Consider the following 24,110-nt stretch of genomic DNA (forward strand, 5'->3'; position numbering starts at 1 on the left):
GTTTAGTCTGGGCACCCGTGGCCTGCCAAACTGCCCACAGAAGCAACTTTTCTGGCTGTTACCCCGAGTCTCTTAGCCCTGTTTCTACACTTTTGAAGGTACATGATATCCCAAAACCATGCTATGCTGAATCCTTGTTCTCACTCTGCCGTGAGTCCACACACATCATCCAGACCTCTCCATGGAGGCCACTAGCCCGAGCATTTCCTCTGGGAAGCTGTCCTTGGTCTTCTGGCTGGCTCACCAACTGTCCGGGCTTGGACCACTGACTCTAAATTTGCCTCCAAATAGGTGGGGGCCAAGAGACCAAAGAACATGGCTGGTAGCTCCAGGTTTATGATGTCCTTTACTAAGGGGCTTACTTATGAGGTAACACCTGGGCTGTGGCAGGGCAGACTCAAGTCTCCACCCCACCCCACCCCCAGGACTCTGGTGAACAAAGGGCTTTTATGACTTCAGTGAAAAAGGGTAACTTGATACCGGGATTCCAGACTTCCAAGACAAAGTAGAACTGCCCCATAAGGTCCCAAGGCTGCAAGAAGACTGCCACATCTTTCTCCTTTATGACTGGTAGGTTCAAACTTCTGATCTTTCAGTTAGCAGACAAGCAATTAGTCACTGTGCCACCAAGCTTCCTAGGCCAAGGAATAGGTCCCAAGTAACCAAGAGATTCTTAAAGTCAATGTGTAGTTCCCAGCCAAAGACTAAATGCAGAATTATCTCACTGGCATTTAAGCTCAGTGGACAAGGGCTACCAACTGAGTGCCTCACACAGAACAGGTGTTCAATATTTATTGAGTCAGTTCCTTAGGGAAAAACAATGTTTTCACTAGATGTTAACAAATATTATTACTAGGTTTCTTAATTGTGGCAGAAACATGGTTTAAAAAAACTAAAACAACAAAACCCTTAATCTGTGTCTGAAAGTAAAGTGTATGTTCCCTGCACACTGCAAATTTTGTGATGACAACAGCTGCCCCAAATTATGCCAATATTTTATTACTTTAAGAACTACACAGAACTTATACACTCACATTTATCTAGACAGTAATATAGGTTGACCAAGCAAAAACTGGACCATTATTCAATGGAAAGATGTTACAGAAAACTGATTATTATTTCACAGATGAGGTCAAAAAAGCATTAAAAAACCCAAAGTATCTGAAATTGCTTTAATAAATGATATTATCCTTTTTAATTGGTTGTGGACCAAATTTTTAATATCAACATCATTAGAGCATAAACCATGTTGTGGTTAATTTGCCTGCTTTTGAAACTTTATCCTAAGTTTTATACTGATACAATATTAATAACCAAAGAAACAAACCCACTGCTCTTAAGTCAGATCTGACTCATAGCAACCCCTCCTTAGGTTTCCGAGGCAGTATATCACTACAGAAGTAGATTGCCCAACCTTCCTTCCGTGGAGTGGCTGGTGGATTTGAACCACCAGCCTTCTGATTAGCAGTCAAGTGCCTTAGGCACTATGCTACCAGAGGTAATAAAATACCAAAAATTATTTATAAGAGTATATTGCCCAACCTTCCTTCCGTGGAGTGGCTGGGGGGTTTGAACCACCAGCCTTCTGATTAGCAGTCAAGTGCCTTAGGCACTATGCTACCAGAGGTAATAAAATACCAAAAATTATTTATAAGAGTATATATTCAAAAATGCTAGATATGTCCATATTATAAAATACATTAGGTATTATCAATTAAAAAAAGAAAAACAGGAAAAACACTGCTTTTAAACTTTTTCAATCATGTCTTTATTTAATTTCAGTACACACTGTAAATATGTAAGTTCCCAAACACACATAATGTTGACTTTCTGATAACAGACCATCCAGGTCTGCCAACATTCAAATCATACATCTCTGATAACAATGATATCATTGGATGTGAAGGAAGGAAAGAAAGAAAGGAGGAAGTTCTCTCTTATATAGTTAGAGTTAGTAAGGAAAGGCCACACATCAATGTGAGCTGAGTTATAATCAGAATTTAGTCATGGAATGGTATGACTACCACAGGCATTACTCTCACACTGAAGTTATCCCATTTCTTCTCCAGAGTCCTTCCTTTATTTCTAGTTCTTACATAAGTCCTCATGCTACATATCAACTCATTTTCCTTTTTCCCTCTCTTCTGTCTCAGGTTGACAAATAAGATATGTGCATCAGTACAGAAAACTGTTGAGAAGAAAATTCAAAACATGATTGTAGACAGAAGTCTACCAAATTTAAAATGTAGTGTTCTAAAAATATATGATTTAATCATTCGTCGCCCAAAAGCATTCTTTGTTTCTTTTCCAAGATGATGACGACTCTTCATACATTTCCTAAAAAAGAGAAGTATGACAAGTAATCAAAACAGCACTTTAATAAATACAAATTCACTGGAATACATCAGGTAAATAAATATCACATCTATTTAAATCTGCACATCTTTTAACAATCCAATAAACATTTGCATAACGCACTGAAAGCAAAAAAATGAATAAACTTGTTTCCTACACTTAACCAAACCAAAACACGAACTCACAGCTGTCGAGTCAGTTCTGACTCATAGCGACCCCTCCTTGGGTTTCCGAGGCAGTTATCATCACAGAAGTGGACTGCTCAATCTTTCTTCTGAGGAGTGGCTGGTGGGTTTGAACTGCCAGCCTTCTGGTTAGCAGTCAACTGTCTTAGGCACTACAAGGACTGTCAATTCTCTGGGAGAGACAAACAAGCAGCTATAACATGACAAGGTGTACCAGAGAAGGGCATAATGATTCATTACATCTAGGGCCATGATAGGAGGCAGAAGAGATCTTCAAGAGACACATATTGTATTAGTCCACTATTGTAAAAAGTCAAGGAAAGATTTATCCATAGAAGGAAACTTTCTTTCTTGGTTACCAAGGATGGAAGGGAAGGGAAGGAAAATTTCTAGATAGGTTCAAAACAAAAAAAATATACACACACACACACACATAAACACAGATATATATATATATATATATATATATATATATATATATATATATATATATAAAAGATTACTGGAGGTTGCCAAGGATAGGAGGGAAGGGGGAGGCTTTTGTTTGGGGGAGGGGCACTGAGTTTATGCTAATGGTGGCAGAATATTTTGGAAAAGGATAGCAGTAATGGTGGCACAACACGAGAAATGTCATCAATATCCCTGACCCATAAATGTGGAAGTTGCTATGTTGGCGAAGGTCCTCTTGTATATGTTTTCACCACAATGAAAGTGAAACAAACAAACAAAAAAGGAGATGTTTAGTTTTAAATATTTTTACTTTCCAAACACACCCATTACTTCAACAATTTTAGTATAGTTTTCCAACACAAGGGTTATTTCCATTAGCTATTCAAATAAAGGACCACCTGCAGAAGCACTTGCACGGGATTGAGCCGCACTCTGCTGAGGTCTGCTTTACAAAGTATAGTGTGTGCCCCACCTACGGGTTCACCCCCCTCCCTTTATCACAGATGACCTCAAAGCACAGGCTGGGACTCAAGCCAGACTTGAATTTAGATAACTTATGGAAAAGGGAGGAAGAAGCACATATTACTTGCTCTTCTCACTCTCTAGTCAGAGTCTATCTTCCTAGGGACAGGAATCCAAATTCAATTGTCCTCTGAATACCTGTACATCCCTCAATTTCCTACAGACAGAGAAAAGCAAATATAAAGTCCAGCTAGTCCTCAAAGCACAGAAACCAGAGTATATCCAACTCCTCAGTCTCCCTCATTTTCCGAGGCTACCCCTTTATGTTTCTGTCAACTATCTATTGTCTCGCAGCTCATTTTGGAAATACTTTTCCTACCTCTTCCTGTTCTGGGGCCTGCTTAATGGTCTATCAAAATGTTGACAGTCTTGTTCTCAACAAAGCAGCCATGTACCTGAGCTTTACTAACTAAGACAGTTCCCTTTCATGTACTCTACCCTCTAAGCTTGAAGCAGACCTGGATCACCACGGGTTTCAATTTTTATTCAGAAAGGATGGTGGCTAAATTTCACAGGCCCTGGTTTGGAGCCTAGTTTGCCCAACCCTACCACTGACTGCGACAGTAGGCTCCTAGGAAGGAGGGGAAACTCCTTCTGAAACACCACTGAAAAGCCTGAGTCCTCTGCTCTGGCTTTCTGATCTACTGAAGAGTTAATTAAGCCCTCAGCTCTGCTATCTGCCACAATGATGTAGGCAATTCTAGACTCTTAATTTTAATTATACATGTTTGCAAATATAGAGCTATCCCACTGTTCATGTTGTTACACCAGGGAAGAAAGTAGGAAGTTGGGCCTTTTCATCCCTTTAGAATTCTCTACTTAAACTGAGAATTTTTTACCTTACTGACTGGTTTTACTTACAAAACAAGTTATAATTTCCTATTTATGTTTTAAAATCCACTCACTATGCATTTTTTCAGGGGAAGCAACAGCTCCTGCTCCCCACCCCCTCCCTTCTTTTCCTCAAAAGGCACTCTAGGAAAAGGATTATTTATCTCAAGGAATCTCTGTTTTAGACATTGCCTAAACAGTCATGCATTACTTCTACTCTCCAAAGGAAAGATTCGAATTCAAGGGAAACAACTTCATATATAAATAACTAGTATAGTGATTAAGTAGAAATCTTAATTCTTACCACTTGGTGAGGCTTACTCTGTGCCATACATTATTTAGAGCACTCATTTTTCATGCGTAACAATGTTTGAAAGGAGCTATTATTAAAAAAGGAGCTCTGGTGGTGTAGTGGTTAAGGCACTTGGCTGCTAACCAAAAGTTCACTGGTTCAAACCCACCAGCCTCTCCACGAAAGAAAGATGGGGCAGTCTGCTTCCATAAAGATTTACAGCCTTGGAAACCCAATGGGGGTCACTATGAGTTGGAAACGACTCAATGGCAGTGATTTTAGTTTTGTTTTTATTACTTAAAAGCTCTATTTCACAGATAAAGAAAACAAGTTTCTATACAGTCAGGGAAAGGGCATGAATACAAACTATACATACTTTTACTCTTTGTCCTTTCTTTACTAATCTCTGAAAAAAACAAGGTCCAAGGGGCAAAATTAGATACTTTGTTAATTTACCTTTTTCCATATAGGCACCTTGGCTTTTAAAGTATCAATGGCAAAGCTCACAGCTTCCAGGGATGCGGCCCTGTGGGCCGAGGACACAGCAATGATTATGCTGGCTTCTGATACTGGAACCAAGCTGTAACAAGATGAAGAAAACAACTTACCATCAACTCTGAATGTATGTGTCAAAGAATCTGCTAGACACATGAAAATAAACTACAGTAAGTGCACTTGAACCAAAAAACCAAACTGACTGCCGTCGAGTCGGATCCGACTAACAGCGACCCCTCCTTGGGTTTCCAAGGTGGTATCACCACAGAAGTAGATTGCCCAACCTTCCTTCTGAGGAGTGATTGGTGGGTTTAAACCTTCTGATTAGCAGTCAAATCCCTTAGGCACTACGCCACCAGAGCTCCCAGAATTATGGAATTCTGTTTTATGTGAAGATTTCATTGAGTAATTCTTCCCCATTGCTTCAGTAGATGGGATACCAAGGTGGTGGCTAGTGTGTTAGCATCCATCCATTAAACCTGTTTGATGGGCAAGAAGAAGACCTTTCATTAATTCAATAAACATCTGATTGTAACATATAAGGCATGGTGCCAGGTAATGCCTAGAAATACAAAGTTGCAGCACGGTAAGTATAATGGAAAATTTAAAATATTAAAACAGTAATAAGTATGAAGCAATAGGGATGATAACATTAATTATTAATAAAATTAATGATAATTAATTATAGTTGTTAAAAATAAAATAGGTAACAAAATAGACAGATGCAGTCTCTATTACTGGTTTCTTCTTAAAGCCTGGAATTCTACTCTTGTTGGTGGTGTAATAGGTAAACTAACTCAATGACCTTCAAAGGCATTTACATCAAAAAGAATCTCTAGCAGACTATCATATAAACTGGGCCTGGATGACAGAATAATTCTGCAAAGGCCTCAGGACTTTAGCACATATCAGCACAGGCTTTGAGGCCCAGGGCCTGAAGGTCTCACACTGGCACTTTGTTCCTGTTACCGCAGCACAAGCAATAAGAACTGACAATGTTATGAGACAACAAGGTACTGGTGAGGTGGTGCTACTATCCTCCAGAAATAACACTTAAACCTTCCTCTCCCAGGAATATAAGGCACAGTGGTTAAAGCACTCGGCTGCTAACCAAAAGGTCAGTGGTTGGAACTCACCAGCCACTCCATGGGAGAAAGATGTGGGAATCTACTTCCATAATGATGTAGTCTTGGAAACCCTATGGGGGTAGTTCTACACTGTCCTATCGGGTTGCTACGAGTTGGAATTGACTTGATGGCAATGTTTTTTTGTTGTTGTTGTTATGAAAGGTTCCAGAATTGGAATTAGTACAAAGGAGAAAACATCTATTCTTAACTTTTACATTGTTAAAGGAAAACATACCCAAGTCTATGGAACACCGCTACATGTTGGACTGGCCACTTCTGCCGAATGTCGCTACAAATTTTCCTGACTTCATTTTCTGCCATTGGTAGATATGCTTCATATTCTAAGCTAATGACTTTTTTCCCTTCAAAATTATTTCTCGTTGTCCCTAAAAAATAAAATAAAATAACTGAAACAAAGTTTCTTCCCACAACATGAAAAGAACATTCAATAGAATTTTTAAAAAAAGATTATTTCTGAATAGTAAAATAGCAAACTAATTCGTCTAGGTAGTACTTTGGAATAGTAAAATAGCAAACTAATTCATCTAGGTAGTACTTTGGAATTTTCTTTAAAAAAAAAAAAAAATGATTATGAAAACAAAAGATAATTAACACACAGATAATCAAGGATTAAGCAAGTTCACGGGTTTGATAATTCACCGTAGTGGCCACACAGAACTCACAGATTATGGGGTTTATTAGGGAAGCAAGAGACTACAATTCAAGTTCAGAAATGCACTCAGTCTCTCATAGCTAGCTGTCTCACGTAGCAGCCAGCAGTCTCTGTCTCAGCAGCACATGTCTCTCATGTCTCTCAGCAGCACGTGTCTCTTGCATCTCTCAGCAACTGCATGTCTCTCTTTCAGAAAGTGCATGTCTTGCATCTCCCTCTCAGCAGATGTGTTTCTCTCGTGTCTCTCTCTCTCAGCAAATTTGTTTCTCTCAACAAATGAGTGTTTCTCTCAGCAGTTTGTCTCTCAGCTGGCAGTGAGAGATTCCCTCTGCCTCTAGCAGGGCTCCTTTTGAGCCTGGCAGAGCTAAACCAATACCAACATCAGAATTCTATACACCTGAGAGAGAGAGAGAAAGAGAGATAGAACTTCCCAGAAGATTGTTTCCTGCCACTTGCAACAGAAATACCCCAGGTGGTTAAGTTTAACAATCAGGAGCTACTCAGTTGCTCATGGCAAATTCCAACACGGAGTTTACAAAGACTATGGCTAGAAATGCCATATTATGCAATTTTCTACACTTTGGCAAGCTTACTGAAAATGCTCACATGACAAACCATGGCATACTATATTGCTTTTCTAACTAACAGTTAACACTTGAGACTTTGAAGGAAAATATTTAGGTTCCCAGGATTATCATCAAGTACATTTTTTCCCTCAAGATTTGGAAAACACAGGTTCTCTCTCCCAGCAATTACTTTTACTTTACTTCTTTATGCCTTGCAATTGAACGTGTGTTGATTTGAAGATCACTAAAAAAAATAAAAGTAAAAAGGTCTAACCACAACCATGTGTCTTCTTGGTTTACTGCTCAGTATCTCAAATTCCACTAAAGATTAGTATTAAGGAATATTAACAGAGTATGAAAAACACTAGCTAATTACTATGGCATTATGCAGTCCATAAACACTGAAAATTACCACTCACCTACAAATAGGGATATTGCACCACAGAGTGGAGAAGCCACCAATTGTGAAACTTCATCAACTGAAAGCTTCTTGGTGGTGAATTTTATTATATCCTTAGCTTTCTCTTCAATTTCACTCATATCTTTCCTAGAAACAAGATATGAATAAACCTTAACTCTGGTATTAGGGGCAAAACACCTAACTTATAGGCGATTTCCCAATTTATTATTTTTTTCCTACATTGGCTGTGTTTGGCAGCGTCCACTGAACTGAGTCACAAAAATAAGCACCCGTAAAACTTTAGTAAAACTCAATATATTTATAAATGTTCCTACTGAATTAGGCGTGGTATGAAAAGGGATTTATCATTAACATGATCACCTTAAAATGCAATCCATCTCATATATCAATTCATTCCAAATTTTGCAATTGGTACTTATATCTGCCACTATGCTACAGTTTAGATAATGCCACCTTCAACTATAAGCATATCACCCCTAAACACTATTTTACCAAGCACCATACCTACAACTCCCCTTTCCTCATCCAAAGAAAACAGGAGGAATTAACCAAAGCAGAGGTGATGGCTATTTTACAGGAAATGTGTTCATGATACAAGCTGGCACAACCCCAACTGCACAACTGAGGAAATAAGGGAATGAACTGAATGCATATTCACCAGGTGTTGTGCAAAGTCCTTTCCTAGATATTTTCTTAATTTGTGCATCATACATTTAGTACCACTCACTCAAAGCCAGAGCCTAATGCAGGTACTAGATATAGATCTGGGAACAAAATATACTGGCTCCCTGCCCTCATGGTGCTTGTTTTCTAATAGAAGAAACAAAACAATAAAGCACGAGATAATCATAAATAGGAATAACTTGCCAAAATGAACAGTTCTGTGACTGAAGATGAAGGCTAGGGGAGAGGCTACCTGAAATAAGAGGATCAAGGCAGGCCTCACATTATCATTTTTTATGTTTTTATTGTTGTAAATGTATACATAACAAAACATTTGGCATTTCAACAATTAATGTATGTTAATTATATCATCATCAATGCTCAGGGGACACAAGAGTTAAGAACGATGGTACGATTCAGGAACAGGTAATGGTGATGGTTTAACAAAGAGGAAGCATTTAAAGTTGAGACCTAAAAATAAGAAGCCAGCCATGTAAAGCAGAAGTGGAAAGGACCCCAGGTACATGCAGAGGGCTAGCAAGGCAAAGGGTCTGTGACAGGAAAGAACATGGGGTGCTCCGGAAACTACTGGGTGGCCCAAAGCCCAGGGTGCAAAGGAGACAATGAACAGGATGGGCTGAGGCTGGACAAGTAGGCAGCACCTCACAGGCCATGAGAAGAAGGCTGTATATAATTATAAATCCTGTGAGGTTTCACTGTAATGCAAAGGTGAGAGGAGGAGACTTCAGCAAAGGAGACTGACACAAAGGGGCTGAAACTGCAACCAAGGCTTCTTACTAAGGCTAGCACTCTTTCCCCTAGTTCCTTCCAACTACAGCAAAGCAGGATTACTTATACCCCACTGGACTCCATTCACCAGCACTTATCAACACGTGCACATGCCACTTGACTTTCTTCTGCCTCATTTTCTTTCAATAAGACAAAAAACTAAAATAACCAAACCCAGGGCCATCCAGTCAATTCTGACTCATAGTGACCTTATAGGACAGAGTAGAGTTTCCAAGGCTGCAATCCTTATGGAAGCAGACTGCCATATCTTTCTCTTGCTGAGTGGTTGGTGGCTAAAACCGCCCACCCTGCAGTTAGCAGCCCAATGATTAACCACTATGCCATCAGGGCTCTCTAATAACTGTTGTTGTAATGTGCCATTGAGTTGGCCCTAACTCATAGTGACCCCTCCTTGGGTTGCTGAGGCAGTATCACTACGGAAGTAGATTGCCCAACCTTCCTTCCGAGGAGTGGCTGGTAGGTTTGAACTGGAGCCTTCTGGTTAGCAGTCAAGTGCCTTAGGTATAATGCTACCAGAGCTCCTCTCTAATAACTAGGTAATCCATATATGGCCTGGGAGCTTCAAACCATACTGAGTTCCCTCAGTTTCTAATTCTACAAGGACACAGACCTTTAGAAGCCCAACTGGCAGGATTTTTCTGAAACAATGCAATACAAATTCTGTCTAATACATTCCAGTTACACACAGGGTTGCTGAGAAATCCTTTTAATCTTTCTAAAGAAAGGCCCTAACCATGACGCACACATCCCTCTTAATGGCAGCCTGTTGGTTTCTGAATAAATTCCAAAGCTTGAAAAACAGCATTTTAAAAGTACCTAAAATCATGGTGGTGATGAGGTGACCATGGTTTGCAAATGAAATTGAGACACCTATCCAAAAAGAGCATCTTCTAAATTGAACAGGTCATAAAAACAACTTCCCACAAAGAAAAGCTCTGGCCCTGATGGCTTCACTGGAGAATTTTATCAAATATTCAGAGAACAGTTGACACCTATGCTACTCAAGCTATTCCAGAACATAGAAAAAGATGGAATACTCCCAAACTCATTTTATAAAGCAAGCATAACACTAATACTAAAACCAGGGAAAGACACCACTAGAAAGGAAAACTACAGACCAATATCCCTCATGAACATAGATGCAAAAATCTTTAACAAAATCCTGGCCAACAGAATTCAACAACATATCAAAAAATTAATAAACCCTGACCACGTGGGATTCATACCAGGTTTACAAGGGTGGTTCAACATCAGAAAATCAATCAGTGTAATCCACCACATAAACAAAACAGAGGAAAAGAACCATATGATTATATCAGATGATGCAGAAAATTTGATAAAATTTTATAAAATCCAACACCCATTCCTGTTCATTACTCTCAGCAAAATAGGGATAGAAAGGAAATTCCTCAACATAATAAAGGGTATATATGCAAAGTCAATGGTCAACATCATTATTAATGGAGAAAGACTCAAGGCATTCCCCTTACAAACGGGAACCAGACAGGGATGCCCTCTATCACCACTTCTATTTAACATTGTATTAGTAGTCCAGCCCAGGGCAATAAGGCAAGAAAGAGAAATTAAAGGCATACAAATTGGCAAAGAGGAACTAAAACTATCTCTATTTGCGGATGACTTGATCCTGTACATAGAAAACCCAAGGGACTCAATAAAAAAACTACTGGACCTAATAGAGAGGTTCAGCAAAGTGGCAGGATACAAGATTGACATACAAAAATCAGTTGGATTCCTCTACACCAACAAAGAGTCCTCTCTGCTAAAGAAATAAGGGAAACAATATCACTTACTATAGCTACTAAAAAGATAAAATATCTAGGACTAAAACTCACCAGAGACACAAAAGATTTATACAGAGAAAACTATAAAACACTGCTACAAGAGACAACAAGGGCATTACATAAATGGATGAACCTACTTTTTTCATGGATAGGTAGACTAAATATTGTGAAAATGTCAATACTACCATTACCATTAACACCAAACACGAGGCTACACATTTAATGCAATCCCAATCCAGATTTCAACAAATGTTTTTAAGGACATAGAAAAACTAATTACTAATTACTTGACTGCTAACCAGAAGGCTGGCGGTTCAAACCCACCAGCCACTCCTTGGAAGGAAGATGGGGCAATCTACTTCCACAGTGATACTACCTCGGAAACCCAAGGAGGGGTCATTATGAGTCGGGTCTGACTCGACGGCACATAACATCAACAACAATTTCATATGGAAAGGAAAGAGACCTTGGATAAGCAGAGCACTTCTCAAGAAGAAGAACAAAGTGGGAGGTCTCACACTCCCAGATCTTAAGAACTACTATACAGCCACAGTAGTCAAAACAGCATGGTATTGGTATAATGATAGACAGATAAACCAATGGAACAAAATCCTAAGTCCAGATATAGACCCATTCATCTATGTACAACTGATCTTTGACAAAGGTCCAAAACCCATTAAATGGAGAAGAGACAGCCTCTTTAACAAATGATGCTGGCAAAACTGTATATCCAACTGGAGAAAAATGAAACAAGACCCACCTCACACCACACACAAAAACAAACTCAAGCTGGATCAGACTTAAATGTAAAACCCAAAACTATAAAATTCATCAAAGATAAAATAGGGGCAAATCTGGTAGCTCTAATTTATGGCATAAATAGACTATCAAACATAACCCAGAATGTGCAAGAGATAGAAGAGAAGCTAGATGACTGGGACTTTTAAATTAAATTCTTATGCACATCGAAAGACTTTGTCAAAAGGGTAAAAAGAGAACCTATAGATTGGGAGAAAATAATTGCTTATGATATATCTGACAAATAACTTATCCCCAAAATCTATAGAAAACCTCAACAGCTCAACACCAAAAAGACAAATAACCCAATTCACAAATGGGCAAAAGACTTGAACAGCCACTTCACCAAAGAAGATATACAGGCAGCCAACAAACACATGAGAAATTGCTTGCAATCATTAATCATTAGAGAGATGCAAATCAAAACAACAGTGAGATATCATCTCACCCCAGCAATAATAGGAAAGTTCAACAGGTCAGAAGATAACAAATGCTGACGAGGTTGTGGTGAGATTGGAATTCATGCACTGCTGGTGAGACTGTAAAATGGTACAACTGTTGTGGCAAACCGTATGGCGTTTCCTTAAAAAACTGAAATACCATTTCACCCAGAAATTCCATTACTAGGAATATATTCTAAAGAGGTGAGAGATAACACACGAACAGACATATGTACACCTACGTTCATCACAGCACAATTCACTATAGCAAAGAGATGGAAGCAACCTAAATGCCCATCAATGGATGAGTGGATAAACAAATTATGGTACATGCACACATTGGAATACTATGCTACACTGAAGAACAATGAGGGATATGCGAATCATCTCACAACATAGATGAACCTACAGGACATTATGCTGAGTGAAATAAGTCAATTGCAGAAAGAAAAGTACTATATGAGCCCATTACTGTGAAATGACAGAGAAGGGTTTGCCTGGGAAAGGGAACTCATGTTGTAAGTTACCAGGATGGGGAGGGATTAATTTAGGGCTAGTTGGTGCCCACACGCTGACGTGGGTAGGGGGAGGGATATATGGAAAGGATCTGTGACCACCATAATAACATTAGGAAATGGGAGGACACCGAATTGTGCACATGATAGACAACAGATGCTAATACCAACCAATGTGTCCACAATACTGCATTACCATTAACACCAAACACCAGGCTACAGATAAACATAAACACCTGAGATGATCAGACGGGGGTCAGTGAACAGAAGTATACTCTAGACCAAGGATTCGGCTGATTCACAGACACCAGTGATACAAAATACCTGCATTCCTTAAAGAAACAATAGAGGACAGACAGAGTAATCCCTCACAGACAACCAGACACTATGGGAGAGAGATCCAATAGATCTACCGTCTCAGGACAATAGTACTGGGGGACACCAGACTCAACTGGCACAACAAAATACATAAAAGCCTTGCTCCGCATCCTAGACTGGTGAGTAGCAACTGGGGTCTTAAAAATTTTCAAGCAGCCATCTAGATGCAGCTAATGGTCTCCTAGTGTCAGAAGTGAAGAAAACACACACAAAAAAAGGCATTTGGAAGCAGCCAGCCATAGGACACGATGGCCCTGGAGACCAGAAGAACTAGATGGTGCCCGGCTACCAATGCCAACCACTCAGGAAACGATCAAATCTGGAGATCCTGGATAGAGTGGGAGGGAAAACGTGGAACAAAATCGAAAAACTCAATAATGACCAGAATTACTGGTCAGATGAAATCTGGTGAGACTCCCAATACTATGGTCCTGAAATACATTCTGTGCCTAGAATGAAGCACACACCCAGGGGTGGGCTCTCAGCCCAATAGTTAACAAGATGTACATGCAGACCACTCAACCCAGGATGCCACACCCACATACTCTATGGTAATGCATCGACTGAGCAAGGGACCACGGGACACCAGAGGACCAACATTCAAATTGAGGAAATGCAGGACAGACAGGAGTGCATGACTATGAGGGGCATAGGAGAAGAGTTGCAGGGTAGGGAGGGGAGGAGACTGGGTTGACATTGAGCATGGTAAATGGGGAGTGAAACTGAATGTGCACATAGCGTTGAATGTAAAACAAGCTCTTAAAATAAAAATGTAAGTAAACAAATAAAGAAATAAATAGGAGTGTCTTCTATTGTTTCTAGATAGCAGGCCTGAGAATTTCAGGCAGAAGGAAGTAGTCTGAGGAAAAGCCTGAAACAGGAATTACAAGTCTGTCGTACACAGCATTGCTGTGTGTCAGAGCCGACTTGACAGCACCTAACAGCAACAGGCCTGAGAAAGATCTAGTTTCTGAGACCAAAATAAGGCAAAATATTGCTCTTTCAAAGATTTTTTAAGTAGACAATGTTTATAAGCTAATAGAATAACTGAAATCAGGATTCTTAAGAAGACAAAAAAGGTATGATCCCACTTGTATCCTGTTTAGATGATTTAGCACTTTGTTCAACTTCCTCTAAGACACACACACGCACATACTCCCTGCTTCAGGCGTTTGCTCTACTTCCCTTTGCCTGAAACTCTCTCTTGCTGTCCTCCTCTCCCATCTTTCTGTGACCGCAGACTGAGCAGGCTGTTTTGCAATATTTATTCTTCTTTTTGTGGCATGGGCTAGGTCCTCCAGGACAGTGTGAAAAGGAAAAGATGAGTGGAAAAAAAGAAACAAAACAGGATTCCAGCTTCTGTGGCTTGTTGCTTTCTCTAGAGAAACCAGTGTTTTCCCATTAAGTATAGTATTTACTATTGATTTTGGATAAAGCCTATCACATTAAAAGAGCTTTCCTTCATTTCTAACTTACTAAGAGTTATTAACCAAGAATGATTATTAATTTTTACATTATTTATTCTTCAGTTGACAATAAATTAAGCCTTACTCCGTCAGTGTATATGAAAGAGAAATATGCTCTCTCCGCACTATACCAAGGAATGGTTTCATACCTCAGCCTACACAAATCCGGGTTAAGTTGTGGAAAGATGACATGAGTCATGGAGCCACCTGCAGCACAGCTATGATAATAAAGGGGCTCCTTTCTACTTGGGAAATAGTAAGCTTTCTTTTTGCGCATTGCAGTCTTTTGACTTTACAGGGATGCAATTTTTTTTTTTTCCCCTACATTTTTCCTGCGCCCAGGAGAGCTATTATCCAGTATCAGTAAACAAATTTGTGAAAAAGCATAAGCTGTTCCTATTATTAAGTGCCATTAAGGTGATTCCAACTCATGGAGAACCCAAAGGTGCAGAGTAGAACCATTCCATAGGGCTGTGACCTTTCAGAAGCAGTTTACAAAGTCTGTCTTTTGAGGCATTTCCAGGTGAGTTTGAATCCTTAATATTTTGGCTAGTAGTCAAGCACTTCACTGTTTCTACCACTCAGGGATTCCAAAATATCACACAGAGAATCTAATAATTTGAGTTCAACTGTTGGCTCTGTACTTCTTACCTATATGATCATGTGCAAATTTTCTAACTTCCATGAATTTCTATATTCTCATCTGCAAAATGGGTATATTAATACTCCAGAGCCCAGTACTGTGCTTGGTACGTAAGTCTCAATAAATTATGTTAAATGAACACACCGAACTGACTTTAAATTGTTTACAATAGAGTTGATGCAGAGATGGCAGGTAGGTATCCAAGAGTCTATCTGCACCAATAGCAAGTTGTTGAACCAATAGAGATGGTACACCCAGAGTTAACAGCATACAGTTAACAGTAAACCAGTTAAAAGCTATCATCCTTCCGCACAATATTGATTAAGAAAACAAATCTCACATACCCAGTTGGCTCAAAAGTACTACCCGCCACTAATGGGGGGAATGATGGCAATTTCGTCTCCCGATTGAAGTTGGAGGAGTTGGTCTCCAAGCTCGACATATTCCTGACGAACAGCAAATATCACCTGATTTCTGACATCAGCCAATCTGAAAGAAAAGGTGTGATCTGAAGTATCAATACCATGATACAGCTCAAATATCTTCAGATGAAGTTAAAGATATTAAATGGCGTTTTATCTGTGAATATCAACTGCAAATTTACTGTACTAACTTCTCACGTTCTATAGCATAAGGATATGTCTACTGAGGAACACATTAAACTACTGATGATATTTTACTAGATGCTGGATGTCCTGTAAGTAAAAGGTTAGAGGAAAGTAGAATAGAGGCCCTATAACCAAGCTTAAATGATTATCAAGGCATTTTATGAGCAAAACATACAAAATCAATGGGTATTTTCCTTCAGAGCATACATTGAGAAGGATCTTTCAAATAGCCCAGCACTTTCAGATTAAACACCCACACAGACTTAAGTAACACCATTAATATTCTTGGAACACCTCCAAAAACTCACTTTTATGCTTTGTTCCAAAAAGATCTTCAGGTAGGAATGATAGCATTAAAATCAGAGATTTTCAAGAATCAGAAAAACTCAAATATTGCAAAAACTCAAATTCAGCTGCACCTATAGCTTATCTTTCATTATTTTTAAATGCAGAAATTTCTATTTTGAGGTCTTTGAAGAGGAAGCGAGGAAAAAAATTTAAAGAACACATTTTTAACAGATTTTGTAATAATTTCATTTAATATTATATACACATAGACTATACCTTTTCAGAATTTTGTAAATTATGTAAGTAGACATAATCATGACCTCTGGGTATAAGCTAGCTCACTGTGCATTTTTAGTAATATAATTTTAACCTTCTTTAATGAATTGCACATTTCTATATACTAGAATCTAAGTTTTTACTTGTAGCTAAAAAAAATGCAACTAGTAACCCTTTTTGCCATTAGGTATGGCAATCAAAATCAAAATCAACCTTTTTTTTTTCCTTTGATAATTTACATATTTAAAAAAATATATTAGAAAGTGTTAATAGTACGTATTCTGAAAAGTTTTACTACCCAGGATGTCGACTTTCTATCTCCTTCCACAGCTGCAAGGCTTTTATTTGTTGTGGCACAGAAATGGTCTCTGAACAAACACCTGTTATTTCAGCACTTTTTGCAAAATACAGCACTTCCACCTGAAAGGAGAAAAAGGGAAAATGCTTTTACAGGAACAACTCATCATTCTTTTCTGATGCCTAAACTAAGACATTTTCTTGTTTTCCAAATCTATATTTATATCAAAAATAAATTTTATGTGTGTTAAAGAAAATTAAACAGCCCATTACAAATTTCAGGCTACTGGGGTCTTAAGAGCTTCCAAGTGGCCATCTAAGATGCAACTATTGGTCTCCTCTCATCTGAATCAAAGAAGAGTGAAGAAAATCAATTAGTTCAAGGATAAGATGGGCCACAAGGACCTCAGGCTTCATGACCCAGAGACCAGAGGAACTAGAGGGTACCCAGCTACCAATCCCAACCACTGGGAAAGGGATTGAAACCAGAGATCCTAGATAGAGTGAGAGGAAAAATGTGGAACAAAATTCAAAAACACAAAAATGATCAGAATTACTGGTCAGACAGAAACTGGTAGAACCCCCCAGACTATGGCCCTCTGTTACCCTTCAGGCCTAGAAATGGACCCACTCCCATGGATTGGCTTTCAGCCCAACAACAGAGAGACCTACATGCAGAACACCTGCCCCAGGGCGATGCCACCACCTAGGGAGATGCTTCCCTTAGAGCAACCAGCCATGAGATGCCAGAGGGGCAGCATTCACACAGAGGGAAAGGTGGACAGACAGGAGTGCATAGGTAAGAAGGGCATAGGGAGGGGGTGGTCACAGGCATGGAGGAGCGGAGGGTTTTTTATGGCTGGGGATGGTGATCGGGCCATGAAATCAAATGTGCATCGACTGTTGAATGTAAAGCAAATTTGCTCTGTAAGTTTGCACCCAAAGCACAATAAAATAAATTTTAAAAATAATAAAAGAAATTCAGGGTATTTGTTACTGCATGTGGTTGAGTAAATTCCGACTCAGGGACCCTACAGGGCAGAGTGCAACTGCCCTCGAGGGTTTCCAAGGCTGTAAATCTTTACCGAAGCAGATTGCTACATTTTTCTCCCTTGGAACAGATGCTGTGTTGAACCCAACTTTTCCAGCAGCTGGGTTGAACCCAATTTTTCGGTTAGCAGTCGAGCGGTTAACCACCGCGCCACTAGGGCTCCCTCATAAAATTATAGCACCTTTTATAAGCACTTCAGACCTGAAGACTTTCAACAGAGAGCAAAAGTTTAAGTGGAGATAAACGACAAATAAAACATAAGACCAAGGAAGTGAAAGATTAGTCTTCTATGGTTGTCAAATGGCCTTTGATTCCTGTCTACATTACATTGGATCCTGATACCGTGGACTGAGTTATGCAACATATGAAATCTGACATTTATAAAAGCAGTTGGGTTTGAAATACAGGATAACCTAGTATTTCCTGGACCAAATCTATGCAATTAGCCCGGAATCTAAGAGATCTGACCAAGTAAAATATCCACTCAGTGAAAAGTATTATCTAAGAAATAATCAGAAGTTTGCAAATGCATACATGAATATGTTTCATAAGGATTCATACGACTACTTAGCGAAGTGCATTTCTTTTTAATTAAAAACGTTATCTTCATCAAAAGGAATAAGCGAAAAAACGGGGCCACAAGGACGAGGGCTCCTTTAGAAACCAGCCTGTTCGACGCTGTGACCTGCACACCATGACTTCACGAAGTCGACCTAACCTTCTCTGGGGCGGCCAGAGCAAAGTTCCCGAAGCCGGGAACCACCACAACGAAGGGGATCGCGGCCCGGGACAGGCATGGGGACGAAACACAGATGAATCAGCGGCTGGGTTTGTGGATTCAAGGAACAGACAAGTCTGAATGTACTCCGCGCCCAAGTGCGCCCAAAAAGTCCCCAGCTTTACCTGGCACCGCGGAACCATACCGCTGGGAAGCCCGAGCCCGGGATCCCGGAGGTGGGGCGGCGTAGAGGGCCCGACCCAGCGCGCAAGCGCACCTTCCGCTCATTCCGCCCGCACAAAGCATGCGCGGAACTAGCTCCGCCCCGCTGGTTTCCCGGTTGCGTCGTTGAGTCCGGGTGTTCCGGAAAAGCTTGTTTTTCCGCTACCAGGTGGGGCACTGTGGTGACAGTGAGTTACAATTGTCACTGAATGGAGAAAGGCACTCCGCGGAAGGAAGGTTGGGCAGTCTACTTCCGTAGTGATACTGCCTTGACAACCCACGGAGGGGTCGCTATGAGTCCGGCCGACTCGAAGGCACATAACCACCACAACATGCATGACTTCTACCCGGCAGGGAGGTTGTGGTGTGGAGAACAGACACCAGACTCACCTGGTCACCTGTATTATGAAGGCTCAGCTAGTAAGCCAGGACTCCCAACGGAAGTGCCACTATGGTTAAGCCGGGGCACATAACAACAACAACAACATAGCCCTTAAAGATAATGCAGCCTTAGAAAACCCTATGTATGGGGCAGTTCTACTCTGTCCTATGGGGCTTCTATGAGTCGGAATCAGCTGCACTAGCACCTACAAACATCCAGAGGGAGGGTTCGGCTAGTCCACGCTCACCTTTAGGCGTCCCTTTGACTCGTCATGTACCCCACCATCTCGTATAATAAACCCCAGCACCCACTGCCGTGGAGTCCATTCCGACTCCAGCGTTCAGCTGTATCAGATTTACTTTCCTCTTTAGTAATGTCTAATGATTTCTCCACATACTGTTTATTCATCCGACATTTCTAACTTCTTACCAACAGAAAGTCTGTGATTTAGTTAACTTGCAAACATAGTTGTGAATATAGGTGAGATGTTTCTCCCCTTGGAGCTGACAGTGACTGGGAATACATCAGTAAACTATAAAAATAAGGTCTTATGGAGCTTACATTCTTCTTAGGAAGTCAGACTGTAAGAAAACAAAAAGTACAGTTTGTGATGAGTTCTATGAAGAAAATGAGTAGGGGAGGGGCCAGGTGCACTTTCGTTGTTGTTGTTGTTGTTATGTGCCATCGAGTGGGCCCCAACTCATAGCGACCCCTCCTTGGGTTTCCGAAGCAGGATCACTACGGAAGTAGATTGCCCAACCTTCCTTCCGAGGAGTGGCTGGTGGGTTTGAACCGCCAGCTTTCTGAACCCAAGGGAATGAACGCCTTAATTTAACTGAGAACTGAGAGGCTAGCCTTGTACAGCGCTGAGGAAGAGAGTTCTGGGCAGGGACAACCTGGCTCGGGCAGGAGAGGGCTCAGTATGTTCAAAGAATACAAGAGGCCAGGGTAGCTGGAGAAACAAGGGAGAGCGAAGAGATGAATTTGTAGATATTGGGAGTGGAGGTGGGAAGGGAAGATCATACAGATCCTTGGAGGTCATGAAATTCTGTTTGGATTTTCTACTTTCACACACACACATACACACACTCATGCACACAATTGTGAAGCTGTGATTTTGCATCTGTTGGGGAACATTTGAGGAGCTTGCACAGAGGCAGGCCTGAGAGGAAGTACAGCAATCCAACCCAAGCCTCATCTGTGGATGCAATCATTCCCACTTTATTTTTTCTTTTATGAACACTGAAACAATGAGCATACTACAATATAACTTTTTGGCCATATATTTGAATGCTTTCCTAGAACAGAAACCTAGAAATGGAATTGATGAATTGAAAGGTCACTACATTTTAAATTGTGATGCCTACTGTCAAATGAGGATCTCTGGTGGCATAGTGCCTAAGGCATTTGACTGTTAACCAAAAGGCTGGTGGTTCAAATCCCCAGCTACTCCTTGGAAGGAAGACTGAGCAACTGTCAAATGCTCTCCAAGATGCTGTTGATGTTGTTGTGTTGTTGTTATGTGCTGTCGAGTCGAACCTGACCGATAGCGACTCCTCTTTGGGTTTCCAAGGAGGTATCACTACAGAAGTAGATTGCCCAACTTTTCTTCCGAGGAGCGGCTGGTGGGTTTGAACCACAAGCCTTCTGATTAGTGGCCAAAATGTAGGCTCCTACTCATATTAACCCCATGCACAACAGAATGAAAGATTTCCCGGTCCCGTGCCAAGTTTGTAGTTGTTGGTATGTTTAAGTCCATTGTCATGGCTATTAGAGTGCCTTCCAACCCCTTGTCTATCTTAATCCGGCAGCTCCGCTAACACTTGTCCACCATGACTGTCGTTGTTGTTGTTGTTATGTGCCGTCGAGTTGGCGCCGACTCATAGCGACCCCTCCTTGGGTTTCTGAGGCAGTATCACTACGGAAGTAGGATTGCCCAACCTTCATAGCAGCGTACAATTCACCACAGTACAGACTGACAGATGAGTGGTGGTCAAAATGTGGTACGTATAAATAAATCTACCACCCATGTATGGGGTTGTCCTTTTTAGCAAATGCTCATAGATTCTAAATAGTATCAGTATTTTAAAGTCTGGCTAACATGTTGATAATAGTGCCTTCTTTTCATTTGCGTTTTTCTGATTATTGGTGTGAAACTTTCCGTTTTTATTGGATACTTGTACCTCTTCTGTGAAGCTCCTCTCGATCATTTTTACTTGTCCTATGACAGATATGAAACAATTCTTTTAAAATACATAACCATACTTATAATTTGTGTTATGCAATGAGTACTGACACTGGAAATTTTCAGCTTTTCCAAAGACTTCTATTGCACTTTCATTATAAATTCATTAATTAAACCAGTGAATGATCAGAATGGAATATACTAAATTGTTTTAAGAACATGAAACAACTTTGGGAACAATGTTTATATATTACTTAAGCTACAATTTATGATAAAAGCATTATTGGAGCCATCATTTTCTCAGTTATTTTTACCATAAAAAGTAGTATTTGGTTAAAAAAAAAAAAGTAAGAGAAAAACTGTTTCCATTTTATCTTATTACTGAAAAAAAAAATGTGATTCTGTAAGACTAGAAATATATAAGCATGCCAGCCCTTCACATAAGGGCTTCATTAAAAGAGCAGGTTTGTGGGCTTATGGCAACAAATTACCGAAAATATTCATTCCCTTTTCCAAAAAATATCTTTTCCCAAGTGCCTGGCAGAAACAACTCATTATCTTATTGTTTTTGTCACTTCTTTCACAAGCAAGTAATAGTTTTATCTCCCTTCCCACCCAAATTAAAAGGAGCTCTGGTAGCATGTTGTTGTTGTTGTTGTTATGTGCCATCGAGTCGGCCCCGACTCATAGCGACCCCTCCTTGGGTTTCCGAGGCAGTATCACTACGGAAGTAGGATTGCCCAACCTTCCTTCCGAGGAGTGGTAGCATAGTGCCTAGGTATTTGACTGCTAACCAGAATGCTGGCAGTTCAAATCCAGCAGCCACTCCTCGGAAGGAAGATTGAGCAATCTACTTCTGAAGTGATACTGCCTCGGAAACCCAAGGAGGGCTCACTATGAGTCGGGTCCAACTTGATGGCACATAACAACAACAACAGCAAACAACACCCAAATTAAAATAGTACAATTAAATATTTGCCATTAGTGTTTGCCTTTAGTTTAACAGCCTGGGGCTAAAATAGGAACTTTTTCTGTTATCTGATTTCTCAAATCCAACCTATTCATCCATTTACATATTCTGAAAAATCTAAATTCTTTATATCATCTTTTCAGACTTCTCATTTTCATTTCTGTCCAAATGTTTCATGCAGGTATTTTCAGCTGTTTTGTGGTGTCCAGTCTTAGGTATCCAGTCATGCATATTGGCTCATTATCAGGAACCCTTCATGAAGTACTACTTAACTTCAGTGACTTTATTTAAGCAAATTTAGGCTTATAATCATATTCTGTATTAGACAAATGCATAGCAATGGATTTTCCAGTTAACATGTACCCCTAATTTGAAAGGTAGCAGAATTCATGAGCAGTGAAAATATCTCTGTCTGAGTAAGTTTGCACTGTGGGGTGTGAGATTTATTGACATTTTACGAATGTCTTTAACCTATTTGTAGCAGACTTTAAATTTCTTATGGGACAATCTACTTCGTAAAGATTTACCACCTCGGAAACCCAAAGGGGGTTGCTATGAGTTGGAATCTACTCGCTGGCAATGAATTTGGTTTTTGATAGGTATGGACCAGTAACTTGAAATTTTCCCTAAGTTACCAAGAGACCAAAGAAAGAGGCCAACAGTTCCATGATGGTAATATAGGGGTTTACTATGGACTTATTAATATAGTAGTTTAATAAGTAAAACCCGGGGCGGCAGCAGGGCAGAGTCAAGTCTCTGCACCCCCGAGTTGGAGGCAGGAGGCTTTGTAACTCTGGTGAACAAAGGTGGAATGGTGCCAAGGCCTCCAAGGCCACCCCAACAAATGTTAAATACAAGTGATTTAGCAAGTGGAAGTGAGCTAGCAACAAGCAAGAGTGTAAGCCACATTCAGCTTCACAAAAGCCTGTTCCCCTACACTTATTATAGTAGATGATGTAGTAATTATATGTGTATTTTGAAAGACTGCTTCAACATAAGCCCATCTGGAATAATTCATGTTACCAGGTCACCCAGAATTTCAAGCAGCTTTGTACATAAATGACTTGTGAAGACATAGAGGATTACATGTTACTGATAAATGGCCTAGCAAAGGACCTTGCACTTGGTAGGTATATAAAAGATTGTTGACTCAGTTTTGTAAGGGAATGAGCTTATTTACAAAATATCCACTGGTCATTTTAAAGTAAAAAAAGTAAAAGCAAGCATAAACTGTGGAGATTAAGGCCAAACGAAACACTCCCCCTTGTGGTTATTTCTATTACAAATCTTTCACCTGAAAAGTTGAAAGAAGATAGTTCAAAAGAGCTCTTTGAAAATCTGTTTTCCACTAACTATATTCTAAGATCTCTATACAATCCTCCAGTTTCAAATGGCAGGGGAAAACCAGATCACAAAATTTCATTCCTGCAAAATCTAAAATATGAACTACAAATACATTAAAAAACAGAAAAATATATACAACAGGATTGTTAATCAATGAAAAACTAAGCTTTTTTAGGAGCATAGAGTGGGCCCTTGAGAGTTCCTAATGCTGACTTTCCAGGAACATTAAAAGGGAAGTCTGAGGAGGAAAAACTGAAAAACATTGCCAAAGGGGAATTAATGAAGCAGAAATTTGCAGAGAAGTACAAGTCTCACCCTTCAGAAATAAAGAAGAGAA

General features: G+C 40.0%; 1 protein-coding gene across 1 annotated transcript; it reads right to left on the reverse strand.

The window, feature by feature from the left end:
- Positions 1-2,268: 2,268 nt before the first annotated feature.
- MOCS2 (molybdenum cofactor synthesis 2) lies at positions 2,269-15,874 on the reverse strand. Its single transcript, XM_007951530.1, has 5 exons — positions 15,777-15,874; positions 7,916-8,043; positions 6,493-6,643; positions 5,092-5,215; positions 2,269-2,337 (listed from the first exon to the last, which is right to left on the reverse strand). The coding sequence occupies exons 1-5, from the start codon at positions 15,872-15,874 to the stop codon at positions 2,269-2,271; spliced, it is 570 nt and encodes a 189-aa protein (XP_007949721.1).
- Between the last annotated feature and the right edge of the window lie 8,236 nt (positions 15,875-24,110).

This window comes from Orycteropus afer, unplaced genomic scaffold, assembly GCF_000298275.1.
Source record: "Orycteropus afer afer isolate SDZICR_OR568_19922 unplaced genomic scaffold, OryAfe1.0 scaffold00296, whole genome shotgun sequence".
In the NCBI taxonomy this organism is placed as follows: Eukaryota; Metazoa; Chordata; class Mammalia; order Tubulidentata; family Orycteropodidae; genus Orycteropus; species Orycteropus afer.

Bases quoted from the DNA above. Each gene is read 5' to 3' on its own strand.
- MOCS2 (XM_007951530.1), bottom strand. From the start codon at position 15,874: ATGTCGAGCTTGGAGACCAACTCCTCCAACTTCAATCGGGAGACGAAA. The intron at 8,044-15,776 runs GTATGTGAGATT...TCTTGTTTCTAG, and splicing joins AGTACTTTTGAGCCAACTGG to GAAAGATATGAGTGAAATTG. The intron at 5,216-6,492 runs GTATGTTTTCCT...ATCTTGTTACAG, and splicing joins GCGGTGTTCCATAGACTTGG to CTTGGTTCCAGTATCAGAAG.